The 15,153-nt window shown below is 50.5% G+C and overlaps 5 protein-coding genes across 5 annotated transcripts; 1 reads left to right on the top strand and 4 right to left on the bottom strand.

Moving 5' to 3' along the window:
• Positions 1-1,209: 1,209 nt before the first annotated feature.
• Positions 1,210-2,234, top strand: BDW70DRAFT_170635 (aromatic alcohol reductase; the record flags this gene model as incomplete). The annotated part of the gene is made up of 1 exon (XM_073742985.1): positions 1,210-2,234. Exon 1 carries the CDS (start codon positions 1,311-1,313, stop codon positions 2,232-2,234), a length of 924 nt encoding a protein of 307 aa, XP_073592897.1. The 5' UTR covers positions 1,210-1,310.
• Positions 2,235-2,953: 719 nt separating this feature from the next.
• On the bottom strand, positions 2,954-3,496 carry BDW70DRAFT_162967 (uncharacterized protein; the record flags this gene model as incomplete). Its single annotated transcript, XM_073741226.1, has 1 exon — positions 2,954-3,496. One exon carries the CDS (start codon positions 3,494-3,496, stop codon positions 2,954-2,956), a length of 543 nt encoding a protein of 180 aa, XP_073592896.1.
• Positions 3,497-3,895: 399 nt separating this feature from the next.
• BDW70DRAFT_170632 (uncharacterized protein) lies at positions 3,896-6,512 on the bottom strand (the record flags this gene model as incomplete). Its single annotated transcript, XM_073742984.1, has 3 exons — positions 3,896-5,145; positions 5,197-6,335; positions 6,382-6,512. 3 exons carry the CDS (start codon positions 6,510-6,512, stop codon positions 3,896-3,898), a joined length of 2,520 nt encoding a protein of 839 aa, XP_073592895.1.
• Positions 6,513-7,082: 570 nt separating this feature from the next.
• On the bottom strand, positions 7,083-8,809 carry BDW70DRAFT_170630 (pyridoxal phosphate-dependent transferase; the record flags this gene model as incomplete). Its single annotated transcript, XM_073742983.1, has 2 exons — positions 7,083-8,164; positions 8,211-8,809. 2 exons carry the CDS (start codon positions 8,807-8,809, stop codon positions 7,168-7,170), a joined length of 1,596 nt encoding a protein of 531 aa, XP_073592894.1. The 3' UTR covers positions 7,083-7,167.
• A 4,930-nt stretch (positions 8,810-13,739) lies between these two features.
• BDW70DRAFT_152817 (kinase-like domain-containing protein) lies at positions 13,740-14,846 on the bottom strand (the record flags this gene model as incomplete). The annotated part of the gene is made up of 6 exons (XM_073739515.1): positions 13,740-13,895; positions 13,945-14,066; positions 14,115-14,255; positions 14,333-14,400; positions 14,438-14,603; positions 14,729-14,846. The coding sequence occupies 6 exons, from the start codon at positions 14,844-14,846 to the stop codon at positions 13,740-13,742; spliced, it is 771 nt and encodes a 256-aa protein (XP_073592893.1).
• Positions 14,847-15,153: the final 307 nt, after the last annotated feature.

Below are 15,153 nucleotides of genomic sequence, written 5' to 3'. Positions count from 1 at the left end.
GGTTAATGTCACATTGCATTCTTGCCGAAGAACTTCAAGCTCGACCTCTCGATCTCCTCAGTGCAGATTCCAACAGCAAGGTGTCCTGCATTTGTAAGGTGCATCTCTACTTGGTAGATCTTGTTGACAGTGTCAGCACGAGGTGGACAAGATTTGATCACTTCCACCCTGGCCGGCGATCAAGGGAACTGCAAGTTCCTGCTGAACTTGGACACAAGGGTCAGCTTCGTTAGAGATACCAGAAAGACCGATCTGGCTCTGAGTTCAGGCCGCTCAGCAAGTGGTGATCCGGGAAGTATGACCCCGGGGTAACTACTCGAGTATCCTGCGTTCTATTTTCATTCTTTTGGGGTCTCAAAATTAAGCAGCAACGGTGCAAGCTTGATTCGGACTTTCTGCCCTTTGCTACTTCCGGGCTTGCGAGTTCTGTTCTTCGAACGTGCCTTGACTTTGATCATAAAGTTGCCGTTTTGAAAGACGACGGCTTACACAACATTTGGGACGCTGCATTGCAATCCGGAGACCGACGGCAGTGTCATCTTGTTGTTGCAAGAGAGTCATATAGCGATGGTGAGATCACAGTCAAACAAAGAATGCTTAATGTTGCAACCAGTGCTTGAAGTAAATTAATCAAGATCAAAACTCACCAAGGTTCATGACAATGACAGTGTCTTACCTCCTCCAAACAAACTAACCCTATAGTTTCCAAGCTTATGTCCGGCATAAACGGGGTGGAACAAACCATTGCTAACACGGTTATTCACAGTTGGGTGTTGATATTTTTCTCGGCAAGACAAGACTCCTCAACCAAAACCAGGATTCAAGTGCCCGTCACAGTTTTCGACAGGGTCCTAAGCAACGATCTCTCAGTCGCCTCTCACTTTATACACCGCTCAACTTGAGAAAGACAGTTCTGGACCGACCTGGTCTTCCGGCAGTTTGTAGAGATCGTACCGGTAACGGCCGCCAGGGTAGATGAAAATGTCTTCCATGAGTATCAGTTTGTGTTCTAGAGGAAGAAGACGGGTAAAGGAATAGACATGGAAGTATGGATAGATACTCTTGGGGCTGGACTACATGCAAAAATATATATAATCGTAGGATAACGTGACGCATGCAAGCCATAATGCGGTACACCGCCGGAGCCCAAAAGTCGCCGAGTGCAGATTGCTTATTCATTGTATAACTAATTATCTCACGTCGTGAACGGTTGATTATAGGTATAAAACTAGATCTAGTAACCAGCAGAAGTAAGAAGCGGTGTCATACTCACTTGTCTTTCAAAAGAGAAACTAGATAAACCTTGCACCATGTCGTCGATTGAAAACATCCTCGTTCTTGGAGCCGGCGAACTAGGCACCGAGATCCTCCTCTCGCTTGCGCAACATCCTGCACTTTCTAGTAAAACAAACATTTCCGTTCTCCTTCGTCCGTCGTCGATCGCCTCCCCAGGCCCTTCTAAAGCGGCGGAACTGGAAAGGCTGAAAGCCTACAACATTACCCTTGTCCCAGCCGATATCTCAACCTCGTCGCAATCGACCCTATCATCGCTCTTCAGCGCCTATGATACAATAATTTCAGCCACCGGCTTCTCTGCAGGTCGTGGAACACAGCTCAAACTAGCAAGAGCTGTTCTCGATGCGCGGGTGCCGCGATATATCCCCTGGCAATTCGGGGTCGACTATGACACCATCGGTCGCGGGTCAGCGCAGGATCTATTCGATGAGCAGCTTGATGTGCGTGATATGTTACGCTCACAGGATAGGACGAAGTGGGTGATTATATCAACGGGGATGTTTACTTCTTTCTTGTTTGAGAGGGCTTTCGGGGTTGTGGATGCGGATAAGAGCGTCGTTACTGCATTGGGAAGCTGGGAGAATCGAGTTACTGTTACGGCGCCTGCGGATATTGGGCGCGTTACGGCGGAGATTGCTTTCTCTGAGTCATTTGGGGATCCGGATAACATTGTCTATGTTGCCGGGGACACGGTGTCGTACGGGCGGGTGGCGGATATTTTAGAGAGTGTTATGGGGAGGGCTTTCGACAGGCAGCTGAGGTCTGTGGATGCCGCAAAGAGGGATCTGGCCCAGGAGCCCGAGAACGGGCTTTTCAAGTACCAGATCGTCTTTGGAGAGGGGAGGGGCGTGGCCTGGAACGCAGAGGAGACGTGGAATGCTCAGCGGGGGATGCATCTTCAGACGGCGGAAGAGTGGGCGAGAGAGAACTTGGTCTAGTATATGAGATATATATTGCTCAGAGAGGCCTATTGGATTAGCCACCTTGCCAGGAATTCATACACTTTGCTCTGCAGATGCGGTAACGAAGAAGGATAGAAACGTCCACGACTCCTTGCTCGGAGACCTATTTAGTGTGACGGAGGAAATGACCCAAAGAGTTTCAGTGTGTTAAGAAAACGGCAATCATGATAGGAACCGGCAATAGATTGCCTCATGGCCAGAATGAGAACAACTACCTCACCCATCGAGGCATTCACAGTTTCTCAAAATCGATCTGATCGAGCGGCCGGACGATAAGCGACTGTTAAGTGGCGGTGCCTGGGGTGCATTACCTGGCAGACACACTACTGTTCTACCGCCAATTTGGATATCTCGATTCAACAAGTCGGGAGTCCCAGAGCGAGCATTCGACAGGTCATTGCGCCAGTGCTCGTTTCGTGACAACGAATCTGGCTTTGGCTCTGCTGGGGATGTGATTCCGTCCTGCGTTTTCAAAGTACCGCATCCCTGGTGTGATATAAGAGGTCTGATATAAGACTCAACTTCCACCGGCAGAGGGCCTACGACTCTACAGGGTCTGTCCATGAGCTACATGTAAGACGGATTGTGGCTATATACGTGTATGGAACAACCCTACACTCCCACAAACTCACAAACCATAAAACAAAGCAACGTTAGCAAATCGCAACGGCTAATAAACTAGATACGTAGACTCACTAAACAAAGACTCCAACCCCCTCCCTCTCCAAGAACCACCTCAACCTCTTCCAACAAAGATGCCGCTCCTCCTCTTCGTCGGGACAGCCGATATTCCAGTCCCCAGCGCCAGTCGTATAGTGTGCTCTTGGCCTTAGGGTATCATTTTTCTCGTACACGCTGATCTTCATAAACTCCGCCAGCCAGCCTTTCCACTGTTCCAGATCACTGAGCTTAAATGGAAAATCAAAGAGGAGACTGGTGTGAATGTGAATCGCGCTTCCAACAGCCGATGAGATGCAGTGACTGTGTACGGGAACGGGGGGCTTGAAGTGGGATTCTAGGTGGGATTTTATTGTGGAGAGGGCTGTTAGGCCATGGTTGATGAAGGTGCTGCCGTTGTTGAGGCAGAGGTCGAGGTTTATGTTGCAGGTGAAGATTACGGGGTACGTGCCGGGGTGGTAGTTGAGGAGTCGGGGGAGGACGCCTTTCTCGCGGAGTTTGATATAGTGGAATCTACACTGCGGACACATGGCATCGTAGGCTGAGCAGGGCATCGGCATTGGGGGCTTCGGGCTGGACATGCAGCTCTGGACTCGTATCGTGGGATGGGGATGGCTAAGGTTAGGGCTAGTACTGGGAGGTCTGGGGGATAACGACTGCGCTCAGGGCGAAGCAGATTGCTGTCTACCGTCCATATGGGAAATTCATAGCGGTATTTATCCATTATCCAAACAAAGAACTTGCGGGGAAAGAACTCCACAAAGGCACGTTTATAATACTATATCGCTGTCGAAGAAGGCGTTATGGCCATTCCTCCACTAATGGTAGGTCTTTGTTCGGGTCTTGCTGTGCATCTGATTCTGCCTATAGATCTCTGTCACAAAAAATGATTTTCAAAGGGAAGACTGCCTGCACTAGGCGAAGGCAGTAGATGGACGAAACAGCAGCAAGCCGCCTAACTAGCTATTATATACTTGATCTGGATGCAGGGGCGAGTTCACATCTGCATTAGCATCAGCATCAATCTCCGCCACTGGCTCCGGCTGGAATTGCTGTTTTTCTACAGCAGACGTCTGGATGCTCTTCTTTTCATCTCCTCCTAGCACAGTCCCATCCACAGAAATAGCCTCTGGCGTAATCAGAACCTTGCGCCTACCTACCATTCGAACCCAGTCTCCAGTTCCAGCTATCTTACCCTCCGCACCATCGCCTGGATCATGGCCATCGTCAAGCGGAGGAATAAACGGCTCGAGTACCCGTCCTAGAGTTGTCGACTCAAGAATAGACCTCAATCTCTTGAACCCGGTTCTCCTGGTAACCAGCATCGTCACGAGCAAGCCCAGCAACATTGCTGTGATTCCCAGTGTCACAAACGCGGGGATAGCCCATGGTATACGATATCGGATGTGGCTACCGTACACGAAGACTGGAACATTGACGTTTTTACTCTCGCTCTTCGAAATCTGGTCCCCAACTGCCGCTGACGAAGAGGAGGCCGTCAGTCCCCATCCCGCTGTCCCTACGACAGCATTCGTTGCAACATCCGTCCAGACCAGGTCGATGATTTTCGCCGTTCCCTCAACCGTTTTACTTAGCCCCTGCCACTTTGCGTATAGTGCTAAGCTTTGCCCACCGGAATAATCAGCTTCTGGATTAAACCCCTGCGCGCCAACGGTGTATGCCGTCATGAGAACTTGGTTGTAGAACTCTACACCGGGGAGATTCTGCCCGCTACCCAGGCGGACAGAGTTGAGTCCGCGCAGTAGTGGGTACTCCGGGGTCATGTAGCCTGGGAGGTGTATACTCTCAGCAGAGATGGTGGTGATATTGTAATGGGTGAGTGCAGTTTTATTTGGGTTAGGGCTAAGGAGCCCCCACATCGGCGGAGCAGTGTCGATATCGTGCTCTGGTAGGTCCTCGACGCCCCAGGTAGGCAGGGAGGCCGGGGTTTTATACTCCTTGGGCTTGAGTGAGTTCACTTTCAATGCGTCGAATCCGGTTCCGTTATACTGGAACTCGACTGTCTTGATCAGTGCTTTTATTGCCGTGGCGCAGGAGTAAAGCGGGATAGTCCACGGCGTGCCAGGATCCAGGATCCTATCGTCGCCTCCATCGGTTCGCGTGGCAGCCCCGAGTACGAGACCGCAGGCAACCAGGGTACTGTTAGCGTTGGACGGGCTTGAATTTGTTGTGCCGCCGCATATCGTTGCTCCCGACAGTCAGCATCAAGCAATTATACGTATTTAGCAAGGTGACTTACATGCGGTTCTGAAATCCAGAGCTGTAACATTATGCGGATTGAACGTCCTATTCTGTGTTGCAGTGAAATTGAGGTACGCCCCGTAATTAAGATTGGTCTGGATCGCTGAAAAGGCGATACTGAAGTTGTTGCTCTTCCCATCCCCTAGATCGATGCTCTGGCCGTGGACTGAGTCCACCCGGGGTTGAGTCTGCGAGTCACCATCGGTGATATTTAAGAATACCATCGTGTAGTAGTTATTCAGCCAAGCAGCCCTGTATGCCCGGTCCTTCAGATCGAGTTCACCCTGTTCATTGGCAGCTGCAGGGCTATTGGGGGGCGCTGTCGGTGATAGATCCGCAAAGCCACCCTCGTCCACGAGCGAAACATTCTCCAGAAACCGTCCATTAAAGTTCGACGGTGGTGTTATCGCATGAATACTCAGGTTTAATGGTACACATTCCGTCTCTGGCTCAATGAAGAGAATATCCTCCGCCCAGGACGAGCCATACTTTAGGGTTGCGTTTGGCGCAGTGTGGTTTCGAAACCCAATCCCTCCATCCCGTAGATCCGTAATCAAGCCCTCTACCAGCTTGATTTTGTCCTCGAGGATCTGCACAGACATGGTCCGGTAGTCGGGCTTTGTGTACCAGCCCAATTTACTATATTGATCTGTCGAGTTCCTGTACATTCGGTACTGCATGTCGAAAATACTGGCCACGGTCGGACCCACTGCCGCTGCTCCATCGATAAACACACTGGCCAGATCTTTGGGTATTCTGCTATCGTAGACCGTATCATTGCAAACTTCCGCCAGTCCTCGAGTCACACAGGTCTGGGTGATCGTTGTCCCAGGGCAGGGACTCTCGGTCCCACAAAACCGTGTGAATGGCCCTCCACTCCGTACGGGGGTTCCATACCCAAATGCCGATCCGTCAGCAATATAGGAGAATTGCTTCTCGGTGGCTGAGCCGGCGGGTTCAATCGACGAGTAGAGTCCCAATGGCGAGCATATGGCCGCGACCGATAGAAGGAATAGCAGGCCTACTTGGCCCCAGGATGTTAGGTAGATGCGCCATGGCACACCAGCTGTCTCTGTGGAGCTGGCCCCCAGAATGCTGGGCCAGAGAGAGGAGTGGAAGAAGCGGGCGAGGACGGTCCTGGCTTGTTGGTTGACGGACCACAATAAACAAGGCAGGGACTTACCATGTAATGACAGAGTTTTCATGCGACAGAAACGCACTTAGAGCCCATGGAATGGCCAGCGGGATCAGAATCTGCAGCACAAAGTTCCCGGCGGCGATGAGACCAGAGACCTCAGCCACGGTTAGCTCCATGGCGGCCGAATTTTCGAAACGCCATGAGCAGTGAGCATCTCTTAAGAGGGAGACTGATGTCCGTCAGTTTTAGGAATCTCGAATACGAGGGCCAATGTGCGCCAGCGCCAGGCTAACCCCATCCTTTGATTCTGTATGGCCAGCTCAAGCCGGATACGAGACTAGCCCCTGGAGATTGATTCCAAACGTGACGGGCCTGGGCCGGGATTCGTCGTCTCATGGCTTGCTGCATAACCCCGTATCCATCATTTTATTATCACAAGCCGTTGTGGTCACCAGACCCTGGCAACCCTCACGCAGCTAACCGGGGGGAGGGCCGCACCAAAGTTCTCGATCTTACCAACGTCTGTGCCTGATTCTTTGCTTCTTTTTCCCGATTGGTTCTGGGACTAATGGCCGACTGCATAAGACGGTATCTCATCCCTTCTTTGAAACCACAATCGAGCCTTATGATCGGTTCAGATCTAGGGATTCTTACTAGGAATGGACAATTGCAGCAAAAAGATGATTGTTTGTTTGGTATCGTGCTATATCTGGAGTTCTTCAGGACAGACCGAATATATCTATACACAATCCCCGAAGGGTATCACTCTAGACCATCTATATACTCAATTGGATATCATATTTCAATCCCCTCGACATGCCAATAGATCGATCAACCTCGACAGAGTAACATTCGAAAGCGCCCTGCCACCGTCCTCACCCAGGGACGTTCCGGCCTAGCTGGCCTCTCCTCTTCCACGTCGACATCCAGCGAACCCTTGGACATCGATCCACTCGACTTCTCCGGATAGGGGAGGCCAATGTATCGATCCATGTAGTTCCTCTTTAACCAAGCGACAAACCCCTCAATATCGGCTATTGTGCTCATTGCCCCCAGGCTCACCCTCACGATTCCGGTCGGTTTCCCGTCCACCTCCTGAATAGGATGAGAGCATCGGTGTCCGGCGTCCCAGGCGGCTCTCATATCGTCCACCCTCAGCCAGCCGAGGTACGCCATGCCCCCTGGATTGCATACGCTCCCGCTGCGGAGGTATATCCGGTCTTTGTCTGCGTGCCTTTCGACTTCTGCATAGCCATGGATCGTTCCTGATGGGTCGAGGACGGAAAGGGCAACGGTAGGCCCTTGCAGCGAGGCGTCCCCAAAGCCGGGCTTCTGCGAGCCAGTGTAGATCCTGCAAACCGGGGCGTTGTTGGAATGGCGTAAGAGGACTAATTGTTTATATAGATATGCCGCCAGATATGCGCAATGCGAAGAAACCTTGTTCATACTGCCGAATAGTTGCGTATGTGTCTCGACCGCATGGGGTATGGCGGCGATCGAGTGGAAGTTGAGGGTTCCGTCTTCGAGAATGTCATGCAATGACTCTGACTTGAGTGCGTGCCAGGCAGAGATATTGGGAGACGGAGAATTGACAACCATGTCGACAGTGCCACCACCAAAGTAGCGCCGTTGCTGGAGAACGGCCGCAGCCGCCTTGCGCACAATTAAACAGCCAACATCAGGGTATCCAAAGATCTTGTATAGCGAGACCGCAGTGAAATCAGGCGCAGACTCGGCATTAAACAGGGCTAAGGGAGAGGTTGAGGCATATGCCGCAGCATCCCACAGGACATATGTGTTCCTATGGTTCCGACGAACCTGCCCCGGCCTATACAAATCAGCAAGGCAATGAGCTACCGGAGAGATTTACGCACCAAGATCGCGGCGTTCGTCGGCCGGTCATGTTGCTCTGCCCTGGATATGCGAACAGCGTCACGTCTCTCTGGCTGGGCGTCTTTCCCCAATCGATCCACTCCTCGACGGCTGCATCTCCTCGCAAGCACATACTCTGACCGGTAGCAATTTCCCGCAAGCCTACCAGGCTGGTATGGGCATCTTGGTGGTACACGTAGTTGAAGCCGCGGCGTTTGCTGAAACGCGACACCTTTTGTGACCGAGTATAGCTGGACATGCACTCGCCCACCAGTTTGATGGAAGCGGTGGCATTGGCTGTGAAGACCAGGTCAAAGTCTCTAGGATCTGCGCCGAAGAAGTGCAGAAGCTGCACACGAATAGCGTCCACTCGAGCCCCAGATACGCGCGATGGAGTATTGTCCGAATGAGGGTTCCCATACAGACTCGTCTGGAGGTCCAGAGCATACGACCGGATTAGTGACCGGGCATATACCGTCGATCCCGCGTGGTCAAGGTATATGACATCCCTCAGTGTAGGGTATTCGACGTCTCGGACGTGCTCGATGCTTTCGTTATATCGGGGTCCTGACTCGGTCTCTGGATTTCGTGCTCGGTCCATGATTGATACACAGGGGCCTGTTTTTGCAACAGCAAATGCAGGACGGGACGGACATCCAGTATAAATCTGCGAACTAGAAATGACCACGTCCGAGCGGCCCAGCTAAATAATCAAGTCTGCCGCTGCGGTGGCCCTGCGTCTTTGCCAGTCGCTGGTCGGCTGATGTTGGAATTCTCCCAGCGCAGCCCAGTCAGACGTCAGCTCGGATCGTGCAGGGCATCGAATGGCAGTACGGGTAGAAGGATTGCAGCCCCTGAGCGTTCGCTGCGGGCAAGACCGTCCCTGGTCACGCATGTATACCGACGCTGCGAATCCCATAGGCCCGTTCTACAGCTATCCAGTCCGCATTCCAACTCAACGGAGGGGCGGTTTGCATGGGCGGCCAAGATTGACCAGGGCATGAACCAATCCAGGGTCTCAGTCTCGCAACAGCCACGAATGAAGACGCCATCGTCTATTACGTCGACTCATGACTCGGCGGTTGGATTGCTGTCCGGGGCCCCTGTTGGGACGCAGGAGCCAGTATCTGTCCCTCACAGAAGCGGCAGGATCGAGCAAGGGGCCGTGTTACTCGACTTGGATTGCCTACCCTCAGATTGTCTCAGACACAGTCACTTGTCCAGACGCTCTCATTGCGCCACAGCCTGAACGATGCTTGCTCGAAAGGGCCCCCAAAGACTGGGAGAAAATACGCTTATGCAAACCAGTTGAGCACTCTGACGTGGCTTAGTAAAGCCGATCTCCAGCCCGTCGATCAGCCCGGTTGACGCTAGCGGCCCGCCTAACTCTGGCCCTTGCGCATGCACGTCGGTTATCATCGACCATCTCGTAATAGTGGCAGTTCTGGACTCGCCTGTCCGGGGGCGGACCGGTACTCACCCTCGGGGCTGTTCGGCGGCTGCCGATCAAAGCGGAGGTGGTGTCGAGAGCAGGAAATGGTGTCTTGATACTGCAGATGCGGTCGCAATCGAATTACCGTCTGCAGCAGACTGCGTGTCGCATATCTGAGTGCGACTGCCGGCTGCCCGTTTCTCTCGACTGTGCATCCGCCTGCATGAGGGCGCGAGTCGCACCTATCTGGGAACTCGAGGACACGGCCTTGGCAGTGGCCAATGCTGGCTCAGCTGTAGTCGCACATGAGATAATCGGTTTTTCCACCCGTCTAAATATACCCTGGAATCTAATATGGTTGGGCCAATCGCGGTCGACCGCTTGGAGTAGCCAATATGGATCCGGCCTTCAAGGAACAAATGACAGGCGAGCGGGGTTATCCTAGTCACTTGAAGCTAGTCTCCTTTCAAGACGGAAGGAGAGAAAGAGGCTCTCTCGTTTCGTGAGCCATCTGCGACAGACAGGGCCCCTGGCTATCACAGTCGAGCTCGGCTGAAGCGTGGGGATCACAGCCACCTGGTGGTTACGCATGTTTCGAAACTCGAGTCAGCTTACGTGCGTACCATCAGGTTGGGTCTGGAGGGGAGTAGTGCATGGTGATGTCGCGCAGTACCGGTACAAGAGCTGTCGGGTATAAAACAAAGTCGAAAATGCATACCTTAGTCCACGGAGACCGACAGAGACGGTTCATGCAAGATTGGCGAAGCTGGAACTGCACCCCGAAAGCAAGAGACGCAGCTCCAGGAACCAAGCCATTGGGCCTTTTGGCCAGCCGGGATGTGAACGAACAACCGGGCTTGCTCAAGGCAGGTATAACCCTTTGACGTTGACCTCTTCTCTCTATCGACCTCAAGAATCAAGTAGAGAGTACATGCAGGCCCGGCTTGCCCAGGCCAGGGGGTGACATTCCCTGCGTTTCGGACTGAGCACTCGGCGTTGTACAAGGCGCACTATTCCTGGACTGTCTGCTAGAGGGGCCGAGTAGCCGATATGAAAGCAATGGTATTATATTGCTCATCGGAGACGGGTCTACAGCGCGGGTCTACAGCGCTCTCACTGCGAGTCAACCGGTCAGTTTATCGGTCAGCCAGCTCTTTCTCTCCGGCAGTCAGTAAGTATTTGCTGCTGCGAATCCTCCCAAAACCAGTCAGCAGAAATCGGAGCATTTGTCGCTCAACCAGCAGCAGACCGTCTAGCCCGAGTCTCGAGTCGCAGCAAGGAGTAAGGGGGTCCCTTGGGTCTTGTCATCGAGTAACCCCAGCTTCCCCTGCAATCTATAAGGGGCTCTGCGGTCTTTGATTCTTCTCGTTGATCAAGCAGTACAGGCTTTTGTGACCTTATTTTGCTACCACCAGCAAGGCATTCTGAAGAGCGAAGTTAGTTTCGGTCAGTATCAGACTCACTTTCGCTTTGGTTTCGGTTTGCTTAATTCGGTCATGCTCAACGAAACTCGGCTCTCATCCGGCTCCATCTAGCAACATGATAGGGAGTGCAGGGCGAGTTCAGAGGCCAGAATTTTAGTTTGCTAACTGCAAACTTGTTTCCACTCGTCCAGCATCTTATCTACCTGCCGAGCAAAATTTATGAGAGCCAGAATTATTGCCTTCTCGTTCTAACAGGGGAGCGCTCTCGCCCTGAAGTTGCGCGGCGGGTCAGAGTTCTAGATTATATGTAATCATTATAGTAACGAGAGGTTTATATATACGTATCAGGCATTTAATAAATATCCCTCCTAGAAGGCTTAACCATATACTGCAAAGAATAATAAGACTTATATTGATATATAAATAGGTAGCTTTTTAACTAACAAGATTATTAATAACGATATGGCTTAATTAACAGGAGAATGCCTGCGCTAGGTAATGTTTTCGCGCCAGGATAATCGGCAAGGGACACCGCTACGGCGTATATAATATTATTTATTCTACCGCAAGAGTGATTTAATAGTATTAGATGGGTAAGTATCTTATGAGCTTAACCGGCAGCCGTTTCCTAATGAGATCCGCACCACTGAGCCGAACCTGACAGCATTGCTGGAGGATACAAACCAGCAGCACTGGTGGCTTTATAAAGGCCTCCCTGGTTTTCATTTAACTAAAATCTCAAGCAATTCTTTTAGTACAAATCCAAGTCTTCTATTGGTCAATTTCCGATAATATCGTTTTGTTGTAGCTAGAGAACCCCCAACATATGTTACTGTTTCTACTCTAGCCAGGATATTAAAGTACTTCCTTGTTACTCACAGCAAGGGCTTTCTTTCTAATACTGCCACCAAATATAAGATGGACAGATTATGATTAATATAGGTCGGGCCAACTTATTGGTCTGCAGTGCTGGTAAGTAGTAACTAGACTACCTACTTCGGAACAAAGTAGTAATATAGGGCTATTATTGACTATTCGCTCCTCTTGCTGCACGGCTATGATTCATATTGATGGCTCATGTTTTTATCCTAGGACTCTTGTTTCTGGTTCTTCTCCAGGGCTGCTTTCCAGGGCTCTCATTAGAGCAGTGATGCTTGGTGGCCAGCCAAAGAAGCGAGACTCTCAGTCTATTGAATCATGGTTGGAGTAAACCCAATAAAACTGGAGGGTTGGACACTCCAATCGAGGTTCGCACCCACCCTTGCCGGAACATTACAGTGGTGATGCTTCTCTTGCAGCGTCAGTCGGCCCATTTTCTGTGACTCCAAAAAGGTTGCTCTATTCCAAAACGTGCCATGTGACATTGTTTCTTTCTTCTTTCTCTTTATCCATACGATCTCTCTGACCTGCAACCCCACAATTTGGTCAAACAGGGGATTGACAAATCTATTTTCTGTCGCGCTTCAATCCTTCCATGGATCCTATATCGTAACCGCCGCCGAGGACCTGATGGCTTCGTTTCAACTTTCTCACTGTTCATGTTCATCTGCCAATATTACTGATTGCCTCCATATTAGCCTCTCATCAACTCCTGTCATGTGAACAGAATCCTTTTGTACATATCTTCATTCGCAATTACTTCCGCCATTTAGAAAAATCCTAAATGCCATCATATTGGACAAGAGCTTGTTTGGTTAGGGACACCCTCGTAACCTTGAACGCCGAATAGAGGAAGCCTCATGAGCTCGCCGCTAACCGAAAGAAAGGCTTCGATGGTAATTAGGGAAAAGATAGACAATGAAAACGTATGCATATTTCATAGAGCCACTGCGACCAAAACGATGTAGTATAAGAGAAAACTAGAGGATCCTTCGGAAACTTGAGACGACAATGCACAGGTACGCAGTTAACAGAAGCGTTGATGATATTAGACAACAGGTGGTCCTTCGCAGTAACAACAATCCGCACCATGTCGAGATCGAATATGGAGTCATATGTTGCTCCACTAGGCTCGACCACTTGACGTATCACAAACGGATCACTTTACCCTATCCACTCTTGACGATATATGCGCTTGCAACTCTCTTACCATCTTCATCCTTGAGTCGAACAGAGATGACGTCCTGTGTCTCGGTGGGATCGTAATGGAACTCACTCGGCTCCGAGCCCCTATTTCAAAGTAAATCAGTGCCATCATATCCTTTGTCCAGTCAAGAACCCACCTTATTCCACCTCCTCCGCGGTTGGTTTCTGTTGGTCCATGCGGATCCTTAGCAAATTTGCTCTAGACTCATCTTGAGAGATTGAGTAGGTGCGCCATAGAAATGCTACCCAGCCCTAAATGCCAAAGTCCTGTCGCAAACTCATCGAATCATTATGTCTCGATAATAATTAGAGTTTACAGACCACCTTTTTTTGTAAGTAATTGCATGTTGAAACTGTTCATTCATCCTTGAAGCCACGGGTCATTTAGAAGCTCACGAGCGGATTTTCTCTCATCTAACATGGACGGCAAAAAACTTCAAAAATGCAACCTTGGGTGCGCCTTGCAGCTTTTCTTCAGAATTTGCGAAAGTCATGGGTGGAAGTGGCGTGCTTCCCTTCCAATGACCTGATTGCAGCGAGGTGAGTCCGCAGTCATATTGAGAGATATATTGAGAGTAGATACTTACCATTCACTGTAAAACCAACGGCGAGCGACTACTCCTTTGCTGAAATTCCACCGGCAGAGTTCCTAAGTATGCAGCCATCTCGGCGATATGATAACGGTTAGTATAGCCTTTTTCATCCTGTCCGTTGAAGAGATGCTTATGTGCTAGCATATCCCATACCTAGCGTTGGTGTCAGATTAATACTTGCCATCACCTTGCTAGCACTTACCAGACAGCCGGCATTCCAGATATCTACAGAATGAGACCAATCCAGTTCCAAGATAATTTCAGGGACTCTGTATATCTCAGGCTGTATCCACTCATGTGGATGCCTGGACCCGATACGAACTTCTCCAAAATCACACAGCACAGGGTAGCCCTAGGCGTTATCCCTGGGACGGCGGTAATGCCGCGTAGCGTAGATCGAGCGCTCATCATTTACTAGTCTTCGCGGGGAGGGGTCTTCTTCCTCAGCTTTCTCGAAATCTTCAAGGATGCTCTCAGCCTCAATGGTCAACATTATATTGCTCGCTTTGAGGTCTACAGCGAAGCCGAGCAACAGTCAATATAATAGACATTCACGTTGGAAGATGGCTGATGGGAAGATGTGAACGTACCACAATGTGTAATGTTGGCATCCGTGCGAAGGAAACCTAGGACTTGGAAAACATGTCGTAATGCCCCTCTGACCATGCTTTCTGGTAGCCCTTTTGTGTTCCCACCCAGTCTTTTGGAGGTCATATAGTGTGATTTGAAGGGGCTGGTGAACCAGGCAATGGTGATGAGTGCCGTCTGGTCGCTCAAGTTCGAAAGAACCAAGAAGAGGGCGTATAAATCGTCTCCCGATGTTTGAATACTGGACGGTTGCAAGGTGTTTATAGGCCTCCACTTCACGATTATTTGAGATTGAGATAAGGGGGACCGAACATAGACTTTCAAGGCGATATAGCAGTGATCCCTGTGGTGGTATAGCTGTAATCAGAAGATGCGGGAACTAATAGTGCAGGACTCACTTGAGATCACGGCAGAACCAAGTTGTCGAGTTGGCCCCAAACCCAAGCTTTCCCAACGCTTGGTACCTTTCCTTGAAGGCATCCCCGATGTGGACGGAATAGAACTCATCTGCGTCATAATACGGAAGGGTCTCCTCTTCAATAACTTTACCAGTTCTGAGTATTGGAGCAGATATACTTAAATTGCTTCGAGGAGGAGAGGGAGCTCGAACAGCTGTCCGCAGAGAGTCAAGAAAGCCGAACATGACTGGGGGCTGTCGTTGGATAAAAGGCAAGTTCCCTGAACGCAGAGGAGATACAGACCCTGCGGAAAATCCGGCCAACAGTTAGGACATGTGTGGGCATGTTGGATATGATTTAAAACATATGGGCGGTTTATTGCCTAGGCAATCCACCCCAGAAACCCCGGGTGGATCAGCTAGCCC

The sequence above is a fragment of the Aspergillus foveolatus genome (genome assembly GCF_047715535.1).
Source record: "Aspergillus foveolatus strain CBS 279.81 unplaced genomic scaffold BDW70scaffold_59, whole genome shotgun sequence".
In the NCBI taxonomy this organism is placed as follows: Eukaryota; Fungi; Ascomycota; class Eurotiomycetes; order Eurotiales; family Aspergillaceae; genus Aspergillus; species Aspergillus foveolatus.
The sequence above is the reverse complement of the archived record's forward strand: the minus strand, read 5'-3'. Positions and strand labels throughout refer to the sequence as shown.